At 41.8% G+C, this 26,443-nt stretch overlaps 2 protein-coding genes across 2 annotated transcripts; both read left to right on the top strand.

Annotated features, from left to right (window-relative positions):
• The first annotated feature begins 10,767 nt into the window (after positions 1 to 10,767).
• On the top strand, positions 10,768 to 20,035 carry LOC110171401 (HIVEP zinc finger 3). Its single transcript, XM_055163689.1, has 8 exons — positions 10,768 to 12,963; positions 13,172 to 13,437; positions 13,558 to 15,342; positions 15,452 to 15,606; positions 16,797 to 16,972; positions 17,082 to 17,183; positions 17,833 to 18,467; positions 18,614 to 20,035. The coding sequence occupies exons 1-8, from the start codon at positions 11,073 to 11,075 to the stop codon at positions 19,226 to 19,228; spliced, it is 5,625 nt and encodes a 1,874-aa protein (XP_055019664.1). The 5' UTR covers positions 10,768 to 11,072; the 3' UTR covers positions 19,229 to 20,035.
• A 2,468-nt stretch (positions 20,036 to 22,503) lies between these two features.
• On the top strand, positions 22,504 to 24,807 carry LOC110171480 (endothelin-1). The gene is made up of 3 exons (XM_055164161.1): positions 22,504 to 22,688; positions 23,213 to 23,326; positions 23,762 to 24,807. The coding sequence occupies exons 1-3, from the start codon at positions 22,549 to 22,551 to the stop codon at positions 23,898 to 23,900; spliced, it is 393 nt and encodes a 130-aa protein (XP_055020136.1). The 5' UTR covers positions 22,504 to 22,548; the 3' UTR covers positions 23,901 to 24,807.
• The last annotated feature ends 1,636 nt before the right edge of the window (positions 24,808 to 26,443 follow it).

Here is a 26,443-nt window from a genome sequence, read left to right as displayed (position 1 = left end):
ACGAGCCTAAGTCCTCTGTAAACCCACACTTGGCTGAAGGAGGCTGTTTGTCACTGTGTGTTGCAGTCACTCTGACCTGGTCTGGCCCTGAGTAAACTTCCCAATCTGAAGGGCGCCCCTCGAAGGAAGGTGGGTGTTGCTGTGTTTGGATAGACTGTGGCACGTTTCACCTGTGGACTCTTGTGTTTGTGTAAGTGGAGCTAAAAGCAGCGGAAGATCACAGCTAATGGCCTCTAATGAACGCAGTCACAGTTTGTAGAGATGCTAGATAAGACTCGGCGCCAGATCTGGTCCAAGGAGCTGTGGGCAGTGCAACAGACAAGCAATTAAGTATTAAGTGAACTATAAGTTATAACCAGTATGTGAGGAGATATGATTTGGATTATCCCCATTATGATATAAAAACTAAATTATGGCAACCCATCAAAAATGTGAAAATGAGTTTTAAGTAAGTAAAATATCCAAATATTAAAATATTGATAAATCATGGTATTAAATATGGTGATACAGTATTGTCATCTAAATATGGTGATACAGTATTGTTATCGTGGCTACTGAATTGATATCCAAGAGTATTTTTTGGCATCTTTTAGCATTTTTTTGTGACTGCACTATAATTTTGTTGCTCATTTAGTGGAAGGAAACGTGTTTATGGAGTACACTTGACATATTTTGCTGATTAAAATAGATGCACTTCAAATTAACTTTGCACAAGTAGTGATGTAACAAAGAAATATTGTTGCTAAGATTAAATTGGTTGTTAAAAAAACAGCCATATATCACAAAGTATCATGTGCAATATATTGATTATCGCATGTATCTCCATATCATGATAATATCTTATTGTGAGCCATGTATCATTTACCGTATCGAATGTGAGGTACCCTATGATTCCCAGACATAGTTTTAAGTATCACATAACATCTGAACAGACAGTAGAACAGACAGAAAGAACCACAAAAGTACAGAAATATCTCTTACCTCGTTAGGACCATTACATTGCAAATTTCAGTTATTTTATTTTTGCATGTCATCAAAAAACTATTGCAGTGCTATTCATTTTTGTCACCTCTATAACAAATTAGTGTTTAGGGTAAACACTAAGCATTCAGACTCTCCGGGAATGAAATATGCATCCTTGGTATTTTAACAATGCAGTCTAACTCAAGTACTTCAATATTTTGTGATTATTCTACAGTATAGCAACATTATTTTTCATACGTTTCCATATTAAGAAGTTTTATATGTGATACATTTTTAGCTATTGTTACTACGCCTACAGTATTCTCTTGTTGTAGTCATGGTCTGTTAGTCAAGGCTGTTTTCAGGCAAAGACATCACACCTATTTTAGACCACATTGAAAGTGCCAAATCACTGTTTTTGTACTTTTATTCGCGTAACAGCAACATTGTGTTTTTGTGTCACGTTGTCCATTACATAGGACCTGGAGATATTTGAATCACCCTACCATAAAAGTTATATTGTGCAATGTGCATATCTTTTTAGCAAAATGTGTTGTTCCAAAGGACAAAGAAAACAGTTCGAGCACCATGATCAGTGCCTCAGAGCTGAGCAGGATCAAATATCACATCTTCTGAGGATTCGTATTGATTGGCACTAACAAAAGACTAGCATGTTTCAGTCCATTAGCCAACTGGTTGCATCACAATACTTGCGTTTATCCTAATAGAGCTAACAAACTAGAATCACAGACAATTGTAAAAGTCTTATCAATGGTTGCTGCTTGTGTCTGAGCTGGTGTACAGTAGCCAGGCTCTCTTTGGAATCTAGTCAGTATTTTTCCACAATCTTTCACAATTCTTACTGCTTTTTGTGTAATTGCTATTAACCCAAGTGTTTAATAGTATTTAAATCACCTTCTGGAGTGCACACTGGCTCATAAAATCAGTAATTCGCATCAGAAATAATGAATCAATATTTGAATATGCTTCAGACTCATAAACCTCTCTTATCCTGTAATATATTGATTAGCATCACTTCTGTCTTAAGAGTATAGCTGCATTGTGTGGTGTTTTGAGACTTTTTAAGATGCCAGACACTCTTCATGATGCAACCAGCAGGCTCAAAATCCTCCTGAAAACGCCTGCAGTGAGGAGGCAGATGCTCTGTTTGCCCCTGGTCTGTAGTCACACAAACCCATAAATACACAAGGTGGGCTCCCTCTTAAATGGCTTTAGTTTCTATCATAACACCGCAGTGGTTGGGACAGAGAGGGTCCAGTTTACTGAAAAGCCACATGTCTAAAATAACCAGAGACAAGCCGCTGCTCCTTGCCTGTTTTACTGCCTGTGTCTGCACTTTATGAGCTAAAAATCCAAAAATATGTCATTGGTACAGTTGTCTGTTTATACACAAACGCCTCATTTAGTTCAAATTATAGTCTGCGGTGGCCCCAGAACAACATGGAGTTTCTTATAAAGCATGATGTGTGCGTTTTGGTGTTGCTGGTCTGTGCGTTCTGCCGTGTAAGTGTGTGTGGGAGATGTGTCATGTGACCATATACACAGGGGAGCCCTTGTTTCCACTTACTGTAAATGACACAGCTTTGCATAATGTGAGTGCTGCTGGCTAAAATCTGAAACATATGTTCTTTATTTAACATTATGAACACTTGCTTTCACACTGTGGCTTCATAATGCAATGTGAATCTGTCATTTTTGCAGCAACATCCACAAAGCCACATAGCAATAAATTTTATGTACAGTACTGCAATAGTATCATCATTGTACCCCATATGATAGTAGTCACGGATGACAGATTTCCTTCAAAATATAGTGCTGATATTTTAAGTTATTTATTTCCTGCTTTTATAGTCTTGTATTTGTGGGATTTTTATTATAATAAAAATAAAATAGTAATTTCAATTGTTGCAACTGACAAACTGGCTATGTTCATTTAGATGAACAACAAATATATTCTGTATTTTTTTTTTTATAAAAAAGCAAACTTAAACCCTATAGTTTTGACATATTTGGAAATGTTTTAGAATCTTTACAGTTCATATTTGAGCCTTCTCTCAAATGTGACTGATCCTGAATGTTGTAAGCTACACTACTTATATAATTACAGTTCTATTATTTCCATACATGTGAAGCTTCAACTTTAATAAACAGATGTTATCTTACATGGTTGAGATTTGTGCTGCTGTCACACCTCTACAATGTTTGCAATTCCAATGCAGAACTACTCTCTCAATGATTATCTCTCCTGTCATCATTTAGCTTTAGTTTAAACACTTGGTCTCATCTTAAGTTTCCATTGTGTTAGACTGCTGTGTGTCTGCTCTCTTCTGCAAAGCCCCACTAATCATTACGCCTCTGTAGAGCAACTTTCCTGTCAATCAAATGCACAGTGGCACTTTTATATCCTGGCCTCTGCCCTGTCTCTCTCTCAGCGTCTGCCCGCTGTAGAAACACAAGACAAAGGCATGACGAATAGCCGGAGGTCCCTCACAAGGAAGCACAGAAGGTGTGCCCTGTCAGTGCCAGACAATGAGCGCATTCACACCCACTGTACAACACAATACAGCAGAGGGAAGCCAAAGACAGCCAATCTCCGAAATGTCCAAGCACCAAGCCAGCACTGTCTCCTGTAAGCGACCGGCTTCAGTACAGGACCAGGGGGACACACACTGTGAACAACAAGACTATTGACACAAGATGACAACAGATGAGAGGACGAACTCAGAGCTGATGCAGAGGAGACTATGTGTGTTCTAGTGCAGGCAGGTGTGCGTACAAGCAAGGTTCAAATCATCAAATCGTGTTGATGGACACATTTCTATAATTTCATATTCTTTAATAATGCATTTCTTTAATCTAAAAGCATAGAATTGAGGAAATTAAAATTAACTTATCTTATAAATTATTTTTCAACTGGAATTGTTTTACTGAGCATCTCTTGTGCACTTTTGAGCACAATTTTACACTCATTTTATATTTGTCTGATATTTAAATTTCAACTAAAACTATTTAATTAACCTGTATTAAAAATGTATTGACTAAAATCGATTGATCATGTCAATCACACATCACATTATTCCATCTCAGCTTATCATTAGAACACAAGTCCTCAGCAACAAGGGTCTGCTCCCTCTTCCCTGTCCTGCCCCCTATCCCTCTGCCCCTGCCTTACACTTCTTACACCTGCTGTTAATTGCCTCCTGCCCTGATTTGCCCTTCTACCCCTGTTCTAACTTCCCCTCTGCCCTGTCCTTTTCAGCCCCTCTGCCTCTGCCCTGATGAGCCCCTCTGCCCCTCTCTTCTTAACTACCCATCTGCCCCTGGCTCTGCCCCTGCTCTGCTCTGCCCCTGTCATCCAGTTCTCCTGATCTGCCCTTCTACCCCTGTTCTAACTGCCCCTCTGTCCTGCCTTTTTCAGCCCCTCTGCCCCAGGGTTTGCCCCTGCTCTGATCTCACCCTCTGCTCATCTACCCAGTCTCTTAAGTACCCCTCTGCCACTGGATCTGCCCCTCAGCCCCTGCCCTGATCAGCCCATCTTTTCTTAACTACCCCTCTGCCCCTGCCCTGTTCAGCCCCGCTGCCCCCATCCCTCTGCTCCTCTATCCCTGCTCTTAACTGCCCATCTGCCCCTGGCTGTGCCCCTGCCCTGCTCTGCCCCTGTCGTCCGGTTGGTCGTGTGCTGCTCGTCTCTGTGTGCGCTTGTTTATTTTCGACTGTGTGACTCACGCTTCCTGTGCTACGCTTCTCTACAGAACAGCAGGGCCTCCGCTCATTCTCAATTCTTTCACTTTCTCTCCCTCGCTCTGTCTCTTGTGTGTAGCACTGCTGATTGGCCAACTTCTGTATAATGCGGGGGCCCTGTGAATGGATGCAATTTATTTAGTGACGTTGGAAAGGGGAAAGGACTAGCGTATCTATTAAAAACTGGTGTTGAGGCCATTAGAATAGTGCGGCTTTGCTGATAAGGAGGTGATAATTAGATGGGATTGCCTTAAGGACTTGGTGATGCAGGGAAAGCCCCATGTAAGACCTGTTTGTAAGAATATCTGTGCGCAGCGTGCCACCTCTGCTTACAATAGGTGAAGTCTATGGTTTCACTATAGTGGCATAGCACATAGAGTTACACATACCGCAAGTGTTTCTCAAACTGCGGTCATGGTACCAAGTGTTGAAAGCGGTCTGTACTAAGATTAGTTTGGGATTTAGGTATTGAATGAATAAACTAACCACACATATACTGTACGTAATCTAATATATGTCTAGTTTTTAACATTTTTTGATACAGTATTCATATTTAGGCTGCTGTTTTCCAAGTATTATGTTAGTATTTTTTGACTGTATTTCAATTTTGTTGCTTGTTTAGAGATAGGAAACTTGTTTATGCAATGCATTTGAAAAATTATTAAAATTGTTTGTGCAGTTTGGGCAGATTGTAATTGAAACATCTAAACACTTTTGTTAAACTAAAACAAATACATTTTAACAAAAGTGTTTCTTTGTTACACTGAAACAAATACAGTTTAACAATGAAACACTTTTGTTAAATTGTATTTGTTTCTGAGTAGTATGTGCAATGTATCGTGATATTATTGTGTCATGTATTAAATCTTGAGGAACCCTGTTGTTTATAGTCCTAACACAGTCCTTTTTCCTGTTTTGTCCTGGGTTAGTCCTTGTAAGTCTTAGTTTTGTCTAGAATCCAATGACTAAAACTATTGTTAAAGGTGTAAAACCTGAGCATGACTGTATATCCACAATCATAATCACCATTCTAACATTAGATAGTCGCACTTGTTGTAGCCACGCACCAATTACACTGTGTCGAGAGCCAAGTTCCTCTTTGGAAAATACCACCTCCTCTTTGCATCCCTTTCACTGGAAACATTCCTGTGTGCATGGCTCTTTCTTCATCGCAGTTTTCGCCTCACCCCCTTCCCTCCTCACTGGGCTTGTCTCTCTCGCCGCACACCCACTCCAACAGTCATATCCGCTGTGACTCGGAGCTCTACGGCCTCTGTGTGTCTGGAGCTCCTCACAGGGGGAAGACCAGGGCTGCGTTGTCAGGTAACCCACCCCTCCCTCATTCCCATTTCTGTGTCATCTCCGTCTGGGCTTTTACGGGAATCCATTGCTTTACTGGTCAAGATGTTAGACTCATTTTGTGCCTTTTTGGTGCTGTTCATTCATCAGTTGCATTAAATAAGTTTTTGTTGCAGATGTCTTGAAAATCTGATTCTGCAAGTTGTTATGCATGCAGTCTGCTCATTATGTGTGTCTCAAGAATTCTCAAGATTTGATCATTTGTTTTGTTTTTTGTAGGATTGTGAAGATTGTCTCATTTTTGTAGCTTACTTCTTAACCACAATCCAGTGTCTTTTTTGTGCCAGTTCACAGCCAGGATAAATGAAAAGAGTAGCACCGGGAAGGGTTTCTGGAGTAAACTGTGACAAATGAATATGCACAGAGGATTGCAAAATGGAAAGGAAGGACAAATGGTTGTTGATCATACCTCAAATCTAGCTTAAAGGTTGCAACAGTATTTTTACTTTTTAACACATCATTCCTCTTTTAGTTAAATGTTATATTCTGTGGTTGCTTCTGCCTTACCAATACGAGCATTCAAACTCCACTGTGTTCATTACCAGTCCGCTTTAAGCCCCCACTATTGACTTGTGGTTCATTGGCATTTCTCTATCAAAGCAAGTCTTACCAAGCTGTGAACTGCCTGTATTCTGTGGTTCAGGTGTAGCCCTCGTATCCATTATACTGCAGAGTGACTTACTCTTCTGTTACGCAGTAAAGAAAGACTTTTTAACACTTAATACAATTAGGCTATGTCTGTTTCCAGTAATTCTGACATCAGACTCTATAGATTCTTCTTATTGGTATTTTGATTGACAAGAGCTATCTTTTTAACTTTCCACTCACGCAATACAAGTGGACTAGTTGTAGAAAGAAAGGTTTCTTCTTGAGACCAATGGCGTGAATTGCCCACATGGGTCGGTCAGTCAAGCACTCTGGTTGTCAGCGGTGATGCCAGCTTGTCAATGCGCGCCGTCTCGAAGCCTTTTCCCTCCTCACTTCCTGCTGCCACTGTGCGTCTGTAGTCATAGAGGATGCTGGGAGATAAATTTAGACCTCCAGCTCCCTCTCCATCTGCCGTTGCACTGAGTAGGCTGGTGGTTTCCATGGGAACATGCACCAGTAAGAGAACGAGGAGAGGAGGAAATTTCTTTATGGGGATGTTTTAGGAAATGATGAATGTTGTTAATTTTGTAGGTGTGGATTTTAATATGTGGCACCTTTTCACACCTGTATTAGCTGCAGTAAAACATGATTAGAAAATACAATACAAACTAGACAGTGCAACTTTTTAGTTTAGAAATTAAGTTTAGACTAGCACCTTTGTTTTGAAATAAATTACTTTTCATTTTGGCACTTCTCTTCTGAGGTAGCTATAGTGAAAATGCTTCTTCTATAGTGACTGGCAATACTGGCTTGCGACTTAAAATTGAGCTAAAAAGAAGAGGCTGCTTCCTTTTAATTTAGTATTCCCTGTTGCTCAAAAATGTGTATCAAATTCTCTTGAGGCAAATCGTCATCTTCTTCCTCTCATCCTCCATTCATTCAAGTCTCTATGGACCACTCATTACTAACATTACAGCACACAGCAGTTTTGCAGCTGGGATTTTATTGTTCTAAACCTCAAGATCGTTGGCTTCTGGTGTTGCTAAAATTAACTCCCCGTGACACCTCCAATCGAAGAATTGTGCACCGTCTAACAACTGCCTCCGTAGCTTCCTGTTCACACCTCACGCATCTAAAAATAGCTGGAGAGAGGAACGCCCTTGTCAGTCCTTATTAAGCAGGGCACATATATATTTACATAACTCCTGTCTTAAGATCTTGCTTATCAATATATATCATTTTTCAGCCGTGCGTGGGGATTGTTGCTATTTATAACCAGTTGTTTCCGTGGAGCGAGACACAAGGAAAACCCCTAGCGAATCAGAGGAGGATAGGCTCATGCTGGGTCACCTCAGGTCACAGGAGCTGATTGGTTAGTCCTGTCTGCCTCTTGTTGGCATATATGAAACAGGCATATGTGTGTTTTAAAGTATTCCCATACTATTTAGCATGACCTGAAAAGTCTTTGATTCAGAGCATACATCTGGATTTGTAGTTTTGATTTAAGATTAGACTATTGCAATATATTTGCAATATCAGTTTTAAAAGTAGGATTCAGTTCAGAGTGCACATTGTAAACAACTCCAAGAGAATTTGAACCTTTGACAGAAAACATGAGGTCTAAACTACAGGTACAACAGGATGTGCAGCTTTTGCAATTTGATAATCGTGCAAACAAAGATTTTGATTTTAATTTCACAATCAGATTGTTTATTGAATAAAGAAAATACATTCACCAGTGGGTAAAGTACATTTTCCCCATTGACTTTTAAAAAACGTAATGCCACTGAAGTAAATTAATCTACTCAAATAATATTCTGAATTCAAGTATTTTTAACTCTTCTAGAAATACATTCTTGCGGTGTGGATTTCTGCCTGAGTTGGTCATCTAGACTGTCATGAATAATGGAGGCACTTCCTCCTACTCTTAAAAAGCAGCTAATTGTCCTTTTTTAGGCAGATTCACCGGTGACACCGGAGATAATTAAACCCACTCTGTGATCGCCATGCCGACACAAACAAAGACATTCGTTTCATAGGTGTCGAGGAAGAGCATTTGTCATGCTCTGTCTGCCTTCACTCCTGTCTGCTCCTGTCTGCTCCTGGCAGTTTGTGCAGCATCACAGCTCCTAAGTTCTCCAATTAGTAAAGCTCCTGTGTCATACTAAACCCCAATGTGCTTGTAGTTATTAATATTTGTAGGCGGAGATTAGTTGAGTGAAGTTATAAAAGTTTAGATCACAATGACACACAAGCAATACTGTATATGTGTTTATACAGTATAATTATAGGAGCATACTATGTAACCTTTCTGGTGTAGGATCCATCACTTGCTTGTCTTTATGGAGAATGCTTTGCTTGAAATGTTCCTAAGTATGGCATTTAACCTCATTCTCTATTTTTATCTCTATACAGGTCAGATCTGTGGCAAGGCAACTCAACTCACAGTTTAACATTTAATCTGATCATATCTGTTAAGGACAAAATTTTTAAACTCATAATATTACAATAAAAATGCTCACATTAACAATAACAATGGTAATTTTACTTGCCCTGCTTTTTTTTATTCTTTTGTTCTGTTGCAATTTCAAAACCATCCACACTGAACTCCACCACTTCTAGATTTGTTTTTAACCCACCAATTTGAAAATGGCTTTTTCATTGCTCCAAATGAAACTGATCATGTCCCCTAGTATAGTATTTTGTGCTAAAATAATATAACCATATAGACAACCATAATGAATGCAACTGAAGGCATCAAAGACTAGTTAAATTAATTCTTGGGTAGAAGGAGAAGAACCTGAACACAGCTTATAGTTTCAATCGTTGTGTGTTGCGATAATCAAAGTGAGCGCTTCTGAGGAAATTGTCAACAAACGATCAGTCCTATGACAGATACGAGAGAAGTCGCCTTGAGCCTGTCGAGTTCTTTCTGGGGTCTTTCTTTCCCCTCCTGCTGTAAACCGGCTCTAATGAAGGCTGACTGTGCAGTGTTTTTATAGACATATGGAGAGAGCAAAAGTGTGGCTCATTAAAAACCTGTCAGTGCCGCTACCACTATACGCTCCAGTCTAGTGCTGTTTATTCAATTCACACTTCCTCCCGTTTCCTACATCCTCTCATAGCATTTTGTCAAAGTCTGTAAGCACTTTTGTTGCCCTTTTCACTGCTGTGGTATCAATATCGTAGTGATCACATGGAGCATGAGTGTTAAGAATGTTCACTGTTCCTGGTTACTGACATGATCTGATTCTTCATTGCTAATCTTAATCAGATAATCTGAATGTATTGGTACATGGTTATCAATGGTGTGCACACGGATGCTCAGTCAAAACTGTTATGATTTGCACGATCCCTTGCCAGAAAATGTTTAGATTGTCTGCACTACAGGAATTTGGAGCTGAGAGCGAGTGCAGGATTTGTAGTAAGTGGGAGATATTACACTACATCTGTCTTGATAAAAGGTGGAAATTTCATCGCAGTGTCATCTCAGAGTTTTCAAATCCACAAAACTGTGAGTCCTCATAAAGCCAGCTAAGTGTCTAAGTGGAAGATATGAAAATGTATCTTTATAAAAGTCTTTGTTGCGTGTGAAATGGGCCTGAATGCCTCTCAAGACACTACACAACCTGCATACATTCAAAACCAATGCCAGTTATGAGAGGGTCCTACCTCAGGCCTCCCCTGGAACAGTTTTGTGCTGTAGGCTATTGTCTTTGATATTGCTATTGACATTTATGTGAAACACTTTGGTCAGTTGAAGTTGTTTCAAATGTGCTAACTAAACTGGAATTGAATTGAATTGTGAGGTGCCCATCAGATAAACTATTTCAACATTTGGTCTGACTTGTTGCCCTGACTTTGCAATATTCATTGACTTGAGGAGAGCACCTGTTGCCTGTGGATTACTCTTACTTACTGCAGAGAAGCTGCTTATATTTTATTACACATCAAAACAGGATATTGGTTAAACATAACCAATCTCTTTAGAAATTAGTTATGTTTAATGCCACATCTAAGGAGGCCACAATTAAAATGTGTTTTTATTCTGGTACCTGACCATATCTTTTCTGTTTGTTTTTGTCTGTTTTTCAGATGCCTCCAGAAGAACCACAGCAGACAGCCAGTGTTAAAGCTTCGATCAGGGAGGGCTGTGAGCATGGCCTGAGGTGCACTGTACAAAATGATCCTTGTTTACCCAACTCATGGCAGCTACAGGGGAAGCCTAACGATGCCTCCTTTGGTCCTTTCCAATAACGTGGGCTCAGACTGGTGGAACAGGTCCCTGGTTCTGATTTGCGGAGCTTCATGTTGACTTCTGCCTTAGACCTCTCTGCCATGCGGTTAGCCCCATGAGACTGAAGGGGTCGTCATAGTGTGTGTGAGGCCCCTCCCACTCTATGGAGGCGGAGCCTGGACATCCTAAGGGCGAGTGCTCTGAGAGACAGGAGCATGTGACGGAATCTTCCCTTCCCTCTGATCCCGGTCAGACCTCAGCCCCACGTCCTGCGCACAGGTCCCGGGGGCGGCTGCAGCACCGCTCGCCCAGATCTCCAGGTCTCCTCCTGCGCTTCCAACAACAGCAGGCGTTAGCATGGCAGCCATCAGATGCAGCGGGCCCCTCTGGAGGCAGCTTCCTCTCTCCTTCCTCTCCCTCATCTTTCCTACCCTCTACCTCCTCAGCACGAGGGGATCAGGGACACAGAGTACAACCTCAGACCAGCCAGGACCCTGCAGAGAGGCTGAGTTCTCCCAAACGCGGAGAGAAGAAGCCTCAGAAACCTGGCAAGTACGTGTGCTCCTACTGTGGTCGACCATGTGCCAAACCCAGCGTCCTTCAGAAACACATCCGCTCCCACACAGGAGAGCGGCCCTACCCCTGTGACCCCTGTGGATTCTCCTTCAAAACCAAGAGCAACTTGTACAAGCACCGCAAGTCCCATGCCCACCGCATCAAAGCCGGTCTGATGTCCTGTCGGGAGGAGCTTAATCTCAGCACACCAGAGGGAGCTAATGTGGGAGAGGAGCATGAGGAGCCCACAGAAGGAGAGAGTACAGAGTCTGAGGAGGAGACCGGACAGCACAGAAAACCCAAGGATCCATCACGCCCCTCAAGGAAAGAGGAGAGCCACAGACCTGAGGACTCACAGGCCATCAAACAGAGGCTGGCTCTTAGACTTAGTGAGCGCAAACGAGGTCCGAAGGCTTCCCCCGATGACCCACCCTCTTCCTCTCTCTCCACATCCTCATCCTCTCTAGGCCCTGGCAGCAAAGGCAGCACCGAATCTGGCTACTTCTCTGGGTCAGGGAGCACCGACCTGTCACAAATCAGCCCCCCAAGTGCCAGTGCCAAAACTTATGCCGAAATCATTTTGGGGAAATATGGAAGACTCGGAGGCCAACAGAGAGGGGGTCATCAGCATCAACTTCACTCTTCTTCTGGAACTGAGGAGAAGAGCATTTCCTTCACAGTTCCCAAAACACAGGTCATTGAACACATCACCAAACTCATCACTATTAATGAGGCAGTGGTTGATACCAGTGAGATTGACAGTGTCAAACCACGACGCTCATCGCTCTCCCGTAAAAGCAGCATGGAGTCGCCCAAGACTGGCACTCCTAAAGACCCCTATGCATTCGACCCCAAAGCTGAAAGCCCAGGTCCCAGTGGGGTAAGACCTGAGGCCTGTACTCCTGAACCTCTTTCATCTGTGCCTCTGCTTCGAAGTCACTCACTGCCCTCCTCCACCAGCCAGGAGCACACCCCCTCCTCCCCTACACCACTGTCTCCTGGTGGCTTCCGTCTTTGCCAGTCATTCGATGAGCAGCAGGCAGCAGCTGCAGAGATGAGAGTGGGACATGTTCAGCGCATGTTAAGACGGCAACCTGCCATTGAGGTTCCTCTAGGAGCTGAACAAGTGCTTGAAGATACAGGCCAGTCTTCTTCAGGAAAAGGTACAGACGGAAAAAGACAACCAAAGCAACAGCTGCACAAGAGTCCCTGCTTGTTTGAGTGTGAGGCCTGTGGCTCCCTGTTCCAGCACAGTGAGGGTTATGAGTCCCACATGGGCACCTGTACGGGACACCACCAACAGCCTGAACTAGAGGCCGAGGACAGGGTCAAATCTGGCAGGGACGACCACCCCCATGTAATGATGCACTACAAGTTACCAGCTCTGGCAGTGACAGTGAGGAAGAGGAGAAAAGAGGAGAGCCTAGAGGAAGATCCTCCCAGCCCCACAACCCGTACCGCAGTGTCATCTGGAGAGGAGCGGAGCCATTCCCAGTCAGGTGAATATAAAACTTGTTGCAAAAGCATTTGGAAAAATAATGAAAAATTAAAATCAACCAATGTGATGTCTAATTCATTTTAAAAGTTATACTTTTTTAAGAGGCCAATATACTTGATAGATTTGTAAATGTAAAATCTTTCTTGAAATATATACCAGTGCATAATAATAAACAGTACATATTGTTGTTTTGTTTTGTATGTTTGTAGGTGGTCATTCAGAACCAAAACAGCAGCAGGACAGAAAGGGTGTGTCAGTCATTCAACACACCAGCTCCTTTGAGAAGCAGGAGAGTGTGTCCATGGAGAGTCAGGGATCAGAGGTCAAAGAGACACAGCCTCAGCCCAAACCGTCCCCATCCACCAGTCGCCTCATTCGCCAGCCCAACATCCAAGTGCCCGAGATCCTCGTCACTCTGGAGCCAGACACCGACATGCCACCTGTGTCCCCCACAGTGACAGTGTCCTTACCTAAGGTTTGTCTCATATCTAGAAGATAAATAAAAAACAAATAAAAAACATTCCAAATGAATACAACATGTTCACTTTTTAGTGCTACTTATTGTAAATATTGTATATGTTGCTTTGTGTCATAGGAAGCAGAGAGAGTGGAGGAGTTCCAGTGGCCTCAGAGAAGCCAGACTTTGGCTCAGCTCCCTGCAGAGAAGCTCCCACCCAAAAAGAAGAGGCTGCGTTTGGCTGAAGCAGCTCAGTCCTCAGGAGAGTCCAGCTTTGAGTCTGTGTCTGTGCCTCGCAGCCCCAGTCAGGAGAGCAACCTCTCCCTCTCCTCAAGTCTCTCGATGTCTCTGGAAGATCCCATCAGATCGGAAGCTGTGGCCTGGGCTGTCAGCCAAAGCTCCCAAATGTTAATGGTGCCATCAGCCTCTCATCAGTACCACCAGAGCCACAAGGAGATGAGACGCTCTGCATCTGAACAGACGCCTCCTACTCACCAACAACCTCAGCAGACACCTGAAAACAGGAGCAAGTCCTTTGACTATGGCTCTCTGTCCTCTCAGCAGCCCAGCACCTCCTGGAAAGAACGGAGGAAATGTCTTCTGGTTAAACATGCCACTTTAGGAGATCCAGAGGAGGAGCAGACTAGAGCAGACAGTCCCAGGCCTGGGCCCTCACATGTCAGGCACCACCCTCTTTTGTCCACTGAAGAATGGTTTCTTCATGAAGAATCAGGAGAACCATTGCCGTCTTCAAATGTGCTTTCTTTGGTTCCCAGAGATCAGCAAACCTCAGCTCCATCTCTCAGTCATGTGTTCCACACTGAAGTTCTCCACAGAGCCGTCTTTGATCCAGACAGTGCACGGCTTGGGACTCCACTTCACCATCTACTTCCTCTGCAGTTCTCCAGCCACAGTCAAGCCCTGTATTTTCCCCTTTCCACCAGGCCTTTGCCTTATGCTCCCTTGGCCCCATCTTCTATAAACAGTTCAATAGCACTCTCTCCAACCATTGTAACTCCATATCACGACACACAGCCCATTATTGCTACATGTTTGGCTCAGTTGACACCTGTTGTTTCTTTAGTTGTCCCAGTGCGATTGCAGACTCACATGCCAACATATGCTAGTGCCATGTATACAACTCTCTCCCAAATCCTGGCCTCTTCACGCTCACCTGAGCCTATATGTACCACTATGGTCATTATGAGCCAGCTGGAGCAAAGCAAGCTTCAGAGGTCTTACCTTACTGTACCAGCCCTCCAAATGAAAACTCCCATTTCGCTGACACCTTCTTTAGTTTCACTAGATGAGGAGGCTTATGGTCCACTTGGGGCTGGAGGAAGTAAACGCATGCTTTCACCTGCTGCCAGTCTAGAGCTGAGCACAGAGGCTCAGAGACACCAGAAAAGAGTGAAAGAGGAAGAGGAGGGGGAGAAGGGGAGCACAGGGGAGAGGAGCAGGGGGAATGCAGCTGGAGGTGTGGGAGGGGGTGAGGTTACTGGGAGTAAAGCTGAAGATGAAAAGAACAAACAAACGCAAACTCAAAATGCAGAAAACAAATCTATAAAGGAGGAGAAGAAACAGGAGCAAAGCCAAGCTTCAACTCAAAAGTCTGAAGTTGCTGAGAAAAAGGAAGGCACCAGACCAGTCTCTACTTCTCACCCCAGTCTCCACACCTCCACTTCAGTCAACTGGTGCTACCTGAACTACGTCAAGCCCAACCACTCAGCACTGCAGGACTCTCAGACCTCAGTGTATTCCTCCTGGAGCGTGAGTGCACACAACCCCAACCTGCCCGGCCTGAGCACCAAGACAGCCCTGTCCCTTCTGTGCACCAAACAGAGGCACAGTGCAGAAACCTACACCATGGCCACTGCCAGCCAGGCCAAAGAGGGAGGCAGGGAGCCCCAGCAGGAAACAGAGGTAACAGCATGCATAGACAAATATATATAAAACATTTATGTTTTTGCATTAGTCATTGAATTTAACATTTATCTGCCACAGTTAAAACTTGACACAATTCTCTTTATAGTTGCAGATAAATCCCGCCCTAGTCAGCCCTGTGGTTAGCGGTCAGATAAAGGAACAACCACAACATGAAAAGAACAAGGCAAAACCAAAGAGGGATGATGAAGCTACCACATCCAAATCCAGAGAGTCCTCATGTGTTCGCATTTTTGAAGGCGGGTGAGAAAGAATTTTTAAACTTTTCCCTTAAATGATGACATTGTACATGTTTAATCAATAAATGTTTTGATTCATTGAATACTAATAGATGCAAGGACCAGGGAACTGTGTGGTTAATATCTGCTAATAGCAATTAGAATTTTTTTGTTTATTTAAGTAAACATTGTAACAAGCCAAAAGTCTAGCTTAATTGACAAACAGACAAGCTATAGGTATAGGTTATAGGTTTTTTCTATGATTCTGTTTACATACTTACTGAATTGTCTCTGCATGTGAGGTTTAAGTCCCTGTTTTTAAGTGCTTAGTCTCTTTTGTGATTCTCAGTGGCGTTATCAACCGGTCAGGTCTGCTTGGAAGATGCTTCAGTGGCCATAAAGAGCTGAGGGCCAGTTTACTCAGCACTGTGCTGCAGATTTAATGCCTGATGTGGGAAAACAATCAGTGCTTTCTGAGATGGGGGAAATATTTTTAGCAGTGACAAACAGAGTGTGACAGACGCCAGTTCTTCAGCGCTGCATAATGCCGCAGCTGAGACTGTTTTACCCTCATGTAACAATTTGTTATGATTTGCTCTTGTGGCTTGTGTTGTACAACAGTGCATTCATGGTTTTAGCTCTTGGCTTTTCAGTCAAAATGCCATGTTTAAATACACTGATATTTGTCATCTCATAATGGACTTTCTCATTCAAATATAAATTGTCTGTGGTTTTACTGTGTCTGTGAATAGGCCATGGGTCAACATCAATATTGCATATCAACAAGGTTTTTATAGACCAGGGCTAAATGTGTTGCTTGGTTTTATATATAGTGTCTATTTTGGGTTGTTGGCCATGCAGGCTTCCCTTCCCGGCCGTCCCCTCTTAGTGGCTGCTGTTGTTGGCAGCGTTGCCAGCTGTAGCAGAATGGATGTTATTCTGCTGCTGTGGGTTTGCTGGGGCTTCCCCGGCCGCCTGCATAAAGAGAACCTTGTTTCTCAGTTTATCTTGTGTGTGTTACCAGGCAAGTAGCTGGTGCATCCACAATAATTATTATTATTTCATGGGGCAAATGAAAAATACCTTGTCAAAAGGGTCTCTATGTGAAGAATAAAAACAATGACATTTTCAATAAGAGTTGATTTTACTTATTCATGCAAACTCAGGATGTTATATTGCCAGTGCCATGTGTTCACTTTCTCACCTGTGTCCCAGATATAGGTCCAGCGAGGAGTATGTGTATGTACGTGGACGAGGCCGGGGGAAGTACATTTGTGGAGAGTGTGGGATCCGCTGTAAGAAGCCCAGCATGCTGAAGAAGCACATCCGCACACACACAGACGTACGCCCATATGTCTGCAAACACTGCAACTTTGCCTTCAAAACTAAAGGTAACTGTTGCCCTCTGGATTTATCTAATGTATTCCCATGATTTATGTTCAGACACTGAGCCTCTCAGGGCTGAGGGGATGATAATGTGCTTTTCTTGTTCCTTCTTAGGGAACCTCACCAAACACATGAAGTCAAAGGCTCATGGGAAAAAGTGCCAGTCCATGGGACTGTCTGAGTCATCACTGGACGAACCTGAGAGCGAGGAAACAGGTACTAAGGATCACAGATTCTGTTGTGGATAAAGACTGCTGTGGCTGGATGAGTGTGTGCCTGTTCAAAACTGCAGCTTTTCAGTGCTGACAGCTTATGCAACACCATGTTCTATTCTCCTCCCTTTGGCCTTGCTTAAGTAAAGATAAAAATACAATAAATAAATTAAGAATACAGTCAGTTCAACAGTCACAAGGCTCCTGCAATGAATACCTTCATAAAATATGATTCTCTGCAATGCAATTTTTAAACCTCAATGTGTGCCAAAGCTACAGTTACCTTATTCTGTCTGCAGCTGATGGACTGCAGTCATTACTGCCAAGGACTTAACCATCGACTTGCCATTCACAAAGCTAGAGATAGTTTATGAATAGACACAGCACAGCTCAATATATTTCCAGTCTTTTCATGTAAGCACTATTTATAACATCTGACAGAGTGAGGGTCAGGGCTATCTTAGAGAATATTGAGAGGATTTTAGTCACGACTGTGAAGTAGCTTCGTTTGCTGTTGAGTCTCTTTTATTGCCCCATTATTATTATTATTATTATTATTATTATTATTATTATTACTATTATTATTACTATTAGTAGTAGTAGTAGTAGTATTTTAAGTCCTTTTTAAAGTTTTTGATGTGTCTTTGTTTCAGGAGGGAGTGAGGAGCCTGTGCCAGAGGAGCAGGAGGTGCACCAGTTTTCTGACGTGGATGAGTCTGAAGACGACGATGAGGAGGAAGATGAAGAGTCCACCACACACGATGATCCACCTTCCTCCTGTTCATCTGACACACATCCTTCCACTGGGGGGCGCTCCACAGGCAGTGGGCATTCCCACCAGGGCACCCCAGATCGTGAGCTCCCTGGCCCCGCTTTAAGTCAGGAGTCCTCTCCTCGGGGCTTATGGTCTGGGAGTGGCCGTGCGTCCTCTCCCTGCAGCAGGAGGGCACTGTTCTCCCGCCGGGGCATTAGAGCAGCGCGGGCCTTCTCTCCGAGCAGTGAGAGCTGTTCTCCAAGTCGCAGCCTCTCTCCTCGACTCGAGCTATCCCCCGTGGTTCTCAGTCTATCCCCCAAAACTGAACTGTCCTCCCCCAGTCGACATGTGTCCCCCTCCCCTGAGAGAGGACCATCTCCCATCAGGCCCCTCTCTCCTTTGCGGCCCGTCTCACCAGGCTTCTATCGCTCACCCCAAGCCCGAGCCCCACCCTCTCCACTGGGTCTGCACCGGAGGACTCCTGCATTATTGCCCTGGGAAAGTCCTGCTATTAGAGGGGCTAACAGCAAAGAGGTGAGTGAGATAACCTATGAATCAAAGAAACTCTTTGAATACATTTTACTGGTGCTACCAATTCATTTTGTGAGACTTCTAAGTATCTCTTCGGTATTCTGTGGTTTCTATCTAAAATTTTAATTATATTTTTGCACCATCTGCAGGAAAAAAGTGGAACAACATTGGAAGGACTAATGTTTCCAGAAAGCAGTTTATTTCCATCCGCCTTTCGTCTTTCCATGTGTGAGAGTTATCCTGGTGCACAGCCTGTAGACAACATTTTCAGTCACCTTCCTCTGCACTCGCAGCAGGCGCGGCTGCCCTGTGTCATGATCCCTATTGGAGGAATACAGATGGTGCAGGCCCGTCCAAGATCCCACCCGACCACGCCCTCCTCCCCGACCTCCCCCCCCATAGAGGGGTCCTCTCGCCTCAGCTTTGACTCAGCATACTGGGGCGGGACCCCCAGGACTCAAGGCCTCAGGACTCCTCTGGACCAGTCTTTAGTGTCAGAGCAAACAGGAACCAGCCAGCCCCACGGAGACAGGACACAACTACATAAACACAAACCAGAGACAGACTCAAAGCAATATAGCAGCTCGCACAGCTCTGTCCAAACACCCGGGGGCTCTGATGGGACCCCTGTGAGGGACACTTGCCCGGGACCAGCCCTCAGCCCAGCCGTGTCTGTAGCCGAATGTTCCAGGGGGCACAGGGAGCAGCCACCACCAGGGGGCGATGTGGAGGAGAGAGCGGCGCAGTCAGACCAGAGCACTTAAGTGTCAGCACCTCCATGTGTCACCTTCATTAGCTTTATCGATTGCTCCACTCTTTTATTTTTGCTTTGATTTGTTTTTTTGTTTTTTTTACCATTGAAATGCTTTTTTAATTTAATGTTTCTTTGGCAATATTCAGGTTTGTGGTCAAACAGCACTTTTTATTTGTGAAAAAGTTTATGTAAATGCATATATAAATTATATATAAATATATCCCTCCTGTACGGATACTGTCTGTTTAAATATGTTTTTAAAAATTGACTATGTTTGTAAATGACCAAAAACTTTATTCTTAATAATTCCATTTGTTTGGTTATTACAGTATTACTCCAGTTGTAGTTTCTTGTGCCTTTTCTGTCCAGGTGTATGTATTGACATGTCAGTACAGATGACATAAAGGAGGCTGTGAACTTTTCTATCACCTTTTATTTTTTGTGAAGGTTCTAATTGCGTTTCTTGCCAATGCTTTAATGCCAGGGTATCTACATGGAGCAGCGGAAACATGTCAAAGGAAATGCACTGAAGTTATTTTTTTATTATGACATTTGAGATCAGAAAATATCTTTGTACAGCCTTGAATGCTTCTTATTTATTGATGTTTAAAGATGAAATGTGCATTATTTCAACTTTTTTACTTTTAGTTTTTGACAAAGTACTTTTTGTTACATTTGTGTGTTTTTCATCATGTTCTTGTGACTTGAAGTGGTTACAAAAATGAGGGAAGGTACAGAGGGAACAAGTGCCCTGCTAATTTCACACGCAGCAGAATTTATAATTACATTCAAAGAATAAAAATGCACTACACACAAATGGGACTGTGACATTATTTTGCTTTCCTCATCAGGTGCTTTCTTGTGATATCATGACATACTAAATAGCATATCATTTAAAATCAAGAGGAGGTCATATTTTCTTATGTCATATTATCTGATTTATACGTAATAAATTGTAATTACTGACCCTGATTATGAAGCTAAAACTGGTCTAAAGTTATAAATCAATCTAATGGCACAAATGATGAGGAGAAAATAGGGCTGGCAATATTTATCACAGATGCATTCAATGATTAACTTCAGTAACATTACATTGTTCCCACATTTTGTTGCCTCTTATTCCTATACATACTATGCATGCTATCAGCATGATTGTTTAAGATTGTCAATGCTTTTCAGAACCTAAAAGGAAAGAATTATAACCAGGATTATACTGCAACATAAAAATATAATTTAAATATAATACAAATATATTTTTGTAACACCTAATTTTGCTAAATTTGAACCAATAATCTTACTTAAGTGTGTAATAACATGTAACTTGCCTGGGATCCAGAATACACACTTCCTCAATACTAAGAAATAAAGAGAGCTGTCACTGTGCCAGGCAAACATGTAGCCACGTAACTACAATGTAATTTCACACTACACAACTAGTGTAGTGTGAATAAAAGTTCTGATCATTCACCAAAGTGTAGAAAAAAATGTGACCCATATTTAAGTTAGATCTACTACACTAATGAATAATGTTCACTTGATGACAGGTCTGTACTTTGTCAGATGACAGTGACCAGTAAAAACAGGTTATGAAAAGTACAGGTGTTTGACCCCTGACCCCATGAGAAAAGGCTTAATTTGTTCTCTGTGATTTGAGGTCAGCCCTCATCTTATCAGCTCATCTCAGAGGTTCCTGCAGTGTTTTATATGCAGTGAAAATGCCATAAAACAGCTTATACAAATTTATGTTACATAAAGCTTAGATTGAAGGGACTGACATTATGACTTGGCAAAATTCCATGTTACAAAATCATCTGTTTTAAATAATAGCTAGCTGATGTATCCTGAAAGACTGTTTAACTGTTAACTGTGTTAAAGGTGCACTATATAACTTTTCTGGTGGAGGTACGCCACCTGCTTGTCTCTGTGGAGACTTTATTGCTTCGCCTGGAATATTCCAGTTTGGACGATAATAATTCCACATTTGTTCCAATGCTGCCAAAAAAATGCAGAGTCCTGGTTCAATTCGGTGCCCAGTTTTCCTAGAAAGCGCTCCAGCGCAGGGGGCAAAAGTGCTCCAGGGAAGTGTGCTAAAAACTTAGGAGATAGACTGATGTGTGCATCAGACAGATCGACATTCCTCACAGTCCATCTGGACCGGGGGCCTCTGTTTCTACTCTGTATTTCATTTTATGGCATTAGAGGCCCCAACAACTAGTGCGCTATCAAGTAATGACTAATGACTAATTATTTACTGTAAATTGAGATGTTATCTGCAGCTGTTTCTCTTGACGACAATGTGAATGTCCAGTTTCTATGGTCACATTTCAAAGAAATGTAAATAGAATAAATTGTGTTTTTAAAAAAAATGCACTACAAGAAACAGCCAAAGATATTAATACAATTACAACTTAATAATTAAGACCAGAATGTACTGAATCATTGTAGAAACAGGAATACAGACAAGACCTTATGTGCTTTTAAATTGGACTACATTAAAATAATAAAGAAATATATCAGCAATATACTTTAAACAATTAGTACAATAATTGTTCCATTCTTGCAAAACATCTTTATCCAAATTTCTAATAACTGCTGGAGCATTTTTTTTCTCTTTGGCTTTTATGGCTGTCAAGACAGACTCATATCATGCAGTTAAACCATGCATCAACAGTTAATTCAGTAAGTTTCTAACTTTGTGTAAACTATTACAACTATTACAATACTACCTTGTTTAATATTTCTTATTTCAGTGCATTGTTCTGTCCCCATTACAATGCTCTAAGCCGTATCTGTCTCATGTAAAGTACTTCCAAACTGTAAGTGGCCGCCTGCAGGTGACAACACATCACAGGAGCTGCGCTATCCATGGAATGTGTCGCAAGTGGGACGTCTCAGTGAGGGTCCCTGCTCCATGTGGCTCCAAGGCAGGAGGCGGGGCTTGTGCTGTGACGTTATTGGAGGGAGAGGAGCTTTAAGTGTCAGAGCTCACACAAACACAGCAGCAGTTCAATAATAACAGCTGTAAGTGAATGGATATTATCTGCCCCAATATGTCTCCACACGCCAACATTCTGCTTCTATTTAGTCTGTGGGCCTCACTGCAGGAGGGTGAGTTATCAACACATGTACCATTTGTATTCATCTGTTTTATACATTTTGTTTTTTAATAATTACTATTATAAAATACCACTGATAAATCATTATTATGCTGGACATTAAAACAATTGTATTTTATGGTTCAATAATGTTCCATTATCTGGACTGATAACTCCTCCTTACAGTTTGACTAAAGTGCACCCTTGGTCTCTCTCAGGTCTTGGTCTTCCTGTGATGAAGGAGCAGACAGAGGACACAGGCGGTGCTCCGTCTTCTCCTGGGGTGAGGAGCAAACGCTGTGCCTGCAGCAGCCTCCTGGACTCAGAGTGCCACTATTTCTGTCACCTAGACATCATCTGGGTCAACACGCCAAGGTACACTGGAAAAGTCATAAATAAAATAATTTAATATGTGTTTAAATTAGGAAGTATTTATTTTGATTTTAAATTAAAATAAGAAAAATAAATCAAGATAAATGTGTAGTTGTAAGCTTACCACACCACAAAAGGATGAGAAAACTAAGTCAAAGGCCCACAGATGTGATAGTAACAGTATTGCAATGCATGCATAATTTTAAAAACTCATCATCTGTCAAACTATGTTTTTAGGTCTAAACAGTAAAATGGGTAATAGTTAGATTGATAAATAGTAATAATTATAATGGTTGTCTCATATTAGTACAGTTATTAGTGACCAGTTGCAGTAATCTGACTAAAAGCAGCAGTAGTCTTTGTGAAAGCATTTGTAGTCATTTCTAAATGTATTTGTGTCAGACACAAATATATTGCATAATATTCCATTGCATTGCTTCCTGTCCACTTTTATTGCAGTGAAATACAATGTACCATATCAAAGACCAAAGTCTGACTGTGTGCCTATCTCCTGTTCCCGTGCTTAGTAAGACCAGTGTTTATGGCCTGGGCATTGGACCGTCCCGTCGCCGGAGGTCCACCACCCGCTGCTACTGTGCCAACGCAAATGATCACACCTGCTTCAGCTTCTGCCAGCACCGGTGAGTTTCATCTTAAATTCACATTTCTACAAGAGTTTATAAATAACAAATTTTCCAAACTCAGTCATAGTAGTGTTTGCAAAGGCATACACTGGTCCTTTGTTCATCAGTAGGAGTGGTGCATCTCCTTTTATTATTAGGGACTCAGGGAGTAGGGTGTTGTTTTATCAGGACAACCAAACAGTATCGACTGAGTGGGAGGGTGGAAAAAATCAATTAGATCTAAGCTACAACGGTGCACTCATGAACAAGCAAATAATGTACCCTAGATACCGTGAAAAGACTGACTGACGATTGATATATTACATTAGCATGCAAAGACTAGACTGACCTGTTAAACTTTACGTAAAATATGATTCATCACACTTTCAGAAAAATACTGTTTGTATGCATTGCACTTGAAATATGATCAATCATATCCATGTGTTTTTGCAGTTTTGAAGTGCCAACCCAAGCAATGACACCAAAGAAGACTGTTAAGGACATACTCAGCTTTTTAAAAATCATGATGAAGAGATCCTTAATTTCCCAGAATGCACCAGGAGGACAAGACAGTACACCTGTAGCTCAGTGAAAGTTTGGATAACAGAGAGGAAGTGAGAGTATTTCAGTCCTTTACCTCATGGGACAAAATCAAAGGTTGTGTCGAAAGGAAAATGGCCAAAGCCTCAAGACGGTGTCCCAAACCCAAGATTATGAGGCGGAAACACAGGTCTCCAGATGCATCATGGGAAGCGTGCGGATGACCAGTGACCCAGTGCGATGATGGACCACTGTGGTACAGGGACTTCAGTGCCACAGTACCAAGATAGATACTCCATAGGACACAGGTGTCAAACATAAGGCCCAGGGGCCAGATCCGGCCCTCCAAGACCTTTAATGTGGCCCTTGGGTGATTTTCTACTAAAATATTTTTATTATATTTTCTATTAAAATATTGGTAATTTTCTGCGGAGCTTAGCATAGCAGTGTCTCCAGTGTCTCTGTACGTGGCCCTTCCCACCAGAGCAGCACAAATGAAGACTTCTCTCTTTCCAAACGCTCTTAAAGGACGATCGTTTTGACTGTTGACCGTGACACCCTCATCAGAAAAATGTCCAACATGAGAAAAGTGGAGCCGAGTGCAGGATTTTTCAAGAAAAATTTACTTATTCCTGTTTGCATACAAGTTATTGTTAAAACATTGTGTTGAAATTGAATTTTTCTTCAGGTTTCAGGTTCATAATATTATAATATTATAATAAGAAAGATTTCATCAATTAAAAAAGATTTCTGTAATAGATTTGCGTTTCTCTACACAAATATTTGAACTTATTGTTATTTTTGGGGTTTATATGACATGAGTTTTCTGATCCGGCCCCTTTGGGATCAAAGTAGGTTGGATACGGCCCCCGGACCAAAATGAGTTTGACACCCCTGCCATAGGAGGTGAAGAAAAAGGATTTCTAGGATTGCATGTCACAATCCAAACTAAAAATGGAAAAAGGGCAATAACAACTGTACATTTTGTATATATATTTTAATATTCTCACTAGGTTCTTTAGGTTCAGATTTTTTATGTTGCAATATTTATATATTTATGTTGAATAACATTTTTACATTTTGCCATAATTCTGTTGCTTAAAATAAATGCCCTACTGGATTGGCTTTGCTTAATCCTGTTGTTTTCATTTGACTTTTGCTTCTTCACAAATCAGTCAGGAGCAGGAGACTATCACAGGGCTGTGGGCATTGGTGCAGTGCTCTGGACTAGAGACTGACCTATGGGTTTTTCCATGGCTGAAACCGATGCCGATTGTTTAGACTACTGAGAAACCAATGCCTGATAAACTCTAACGATATTTTTAAGCTGATGTGTGGGGACGATTTTTGCAGGGCCTGTCAGTACTGAAGTATTAAAATAAATTGTGTGTATTCTTTATGCAGCTGGTTAGCTGAAAAAAAATATTGACCTATGCTGGGAATTTATGGGCTGGTAAAAAGTCCAATTAACATTCTTTCACACTTTTATGTTTACTCTTTATCTCTACTTTGGACAGTGGCAATGATAATCAGTTAATTATGGTAATTCACTAAGTTATACTGTAAACGATATACACCTATTTAAACAAAGTAAGCACTGCAAACAATGCACATGTAACTTTGCAAAAAATGCACTCTTAAGCAGACCGAAGTAGGTCTGAGGACTGAACCCACAAACCACCCTTTCCTTGTACAGTATAACGCACACACACACACAAAGTGCCCCTCATGTTGTTTTTCCAAGCTCTTTTTAGCAATTGATGTCTTTTACTGTTTGCTTTGAAAAGTGTTGAGTCACTGTTAAAACGCTCTGTGGCGGCGCATGTGTGATTTGGCCAGCACAAACATTAGTCGGTTCAAAAGGAGGCCTGAGATGGATGAATGGTCCTGGAATTCAAGGCTCAATTCAATAATAGGCTCACCTGCTATTCAGAGGCCGTGCAGCTTGTGTTATGATAAGGATCTGTCCTCGGTGGAAGGAATGCACTGTTTTGTAACTTTGCTCTGGGCCGCAGTTGAAAGAGAGGTGCGCACGGCCCCGACACCCCGTGCTCTAGATGAGTGTCAGCCCAGAACATACCGTCCGTGTTTAGGGCAATATAGGACACCACATGTGGACAAAGAAAGCATTCCAAAAAATCCACTTTTAACCTTTTTCTCAAAGTTTGATCTCCATTTAGACCAATGGTAAATATTAGGTCTGTTACTTAATCCTGTTCATGATTTATCTATAACTTAATCTAGTGATCCCTGCTAAACCCCCACTGCATTTACTGTCCCTGCAGGCGAGACTTTAAAACAGGTCTGGGCAAATCTGACACTCAAATCCCAAATGAACATGTCAGTGTTTTTTTTTTTTTGGTTTTTTTTTTGGTTCTGTGTTATGGCTCTGTGTGTAACTGACCACACTTCTATTACCTCATCTAAACATTTAACATAATTAATGTAACATAATATATGAATTTAACATATAACCCCAATCCCCCTAGCACCAAAACAAGGTAAATATTAAATATTAAAATATATATTAAAAACAACAAAGATATAATACATATAATTAAAAGATTACACTTAAATTGTTTATGTTTATCTAGA

The sequence above is a fragment of the Boleophthalmus pectinirostris genome, unplaced genomic scaffold (assembly GCF_026225935.1).
Source record: "Boleophthalmus pectinirostris isolate CB_2022bp ecotype Guang Dong unplaced genomic scaffold, ASM2622593v1 HiC_scaffold_6, whole genome shotgun sequence".
Classification (NCBI taxonomy): Eukaryota; Metazoa; Chordata; class Actinopteri; order Gobiiformes; family Gobiidae; genus Boleophthalmus; species Boleophthalmus pectinirostris.
The sequence above is the reverse complement of the archived record's forward strand: the minus strand, read 5'-3'. Positions and strand labels throughout refer to the sequence as shown.

Coding starts and splice junctions, on each gene's coding strand:
- LOC110171401 (XM_055163689.1), top strand. CDS start 11,073: ATGGAGGCGGAGCCTGGACATCCTAAGGGCGAGTGCTCTGAGAGACAG. Junction 17,184..17,832: donor ACCTGAGAGCGAGGAAACAG/GTACTAAGGATC, acceptor TCTTTGTTTCAG/GAGGGAGTGAGGAGCCTGTG. Junction 18,468..18,613: donor GAGGGGCTAACAGCAAAGAG/GTGAGTGAGATA, acceptor CACCATCTGCAG/GAAAAAAGTGGAACAACATT.
- LOC110171480 (XM_055164161.1), top strand. CDS start 22,549: ATGAAGGAGCAGACAGAGGACACAGGCGGTGCTCCGTCTTCTCCTGGG. Junction 22,689..23,212: donor ATCTGGGTCAACACGCCAAG/GTACACTGGAAA, acceptor TCCCGTGCTTAG/TAAGACCAGTGTTTATGGCC. Junction 23,327..23,761: donor TTCAGCTTCTGCCAGCACCG/GTGAGTTTCATC, acceptor GTGTTTTTGCAG/TTTTGAAGTGCCAACCCAAG.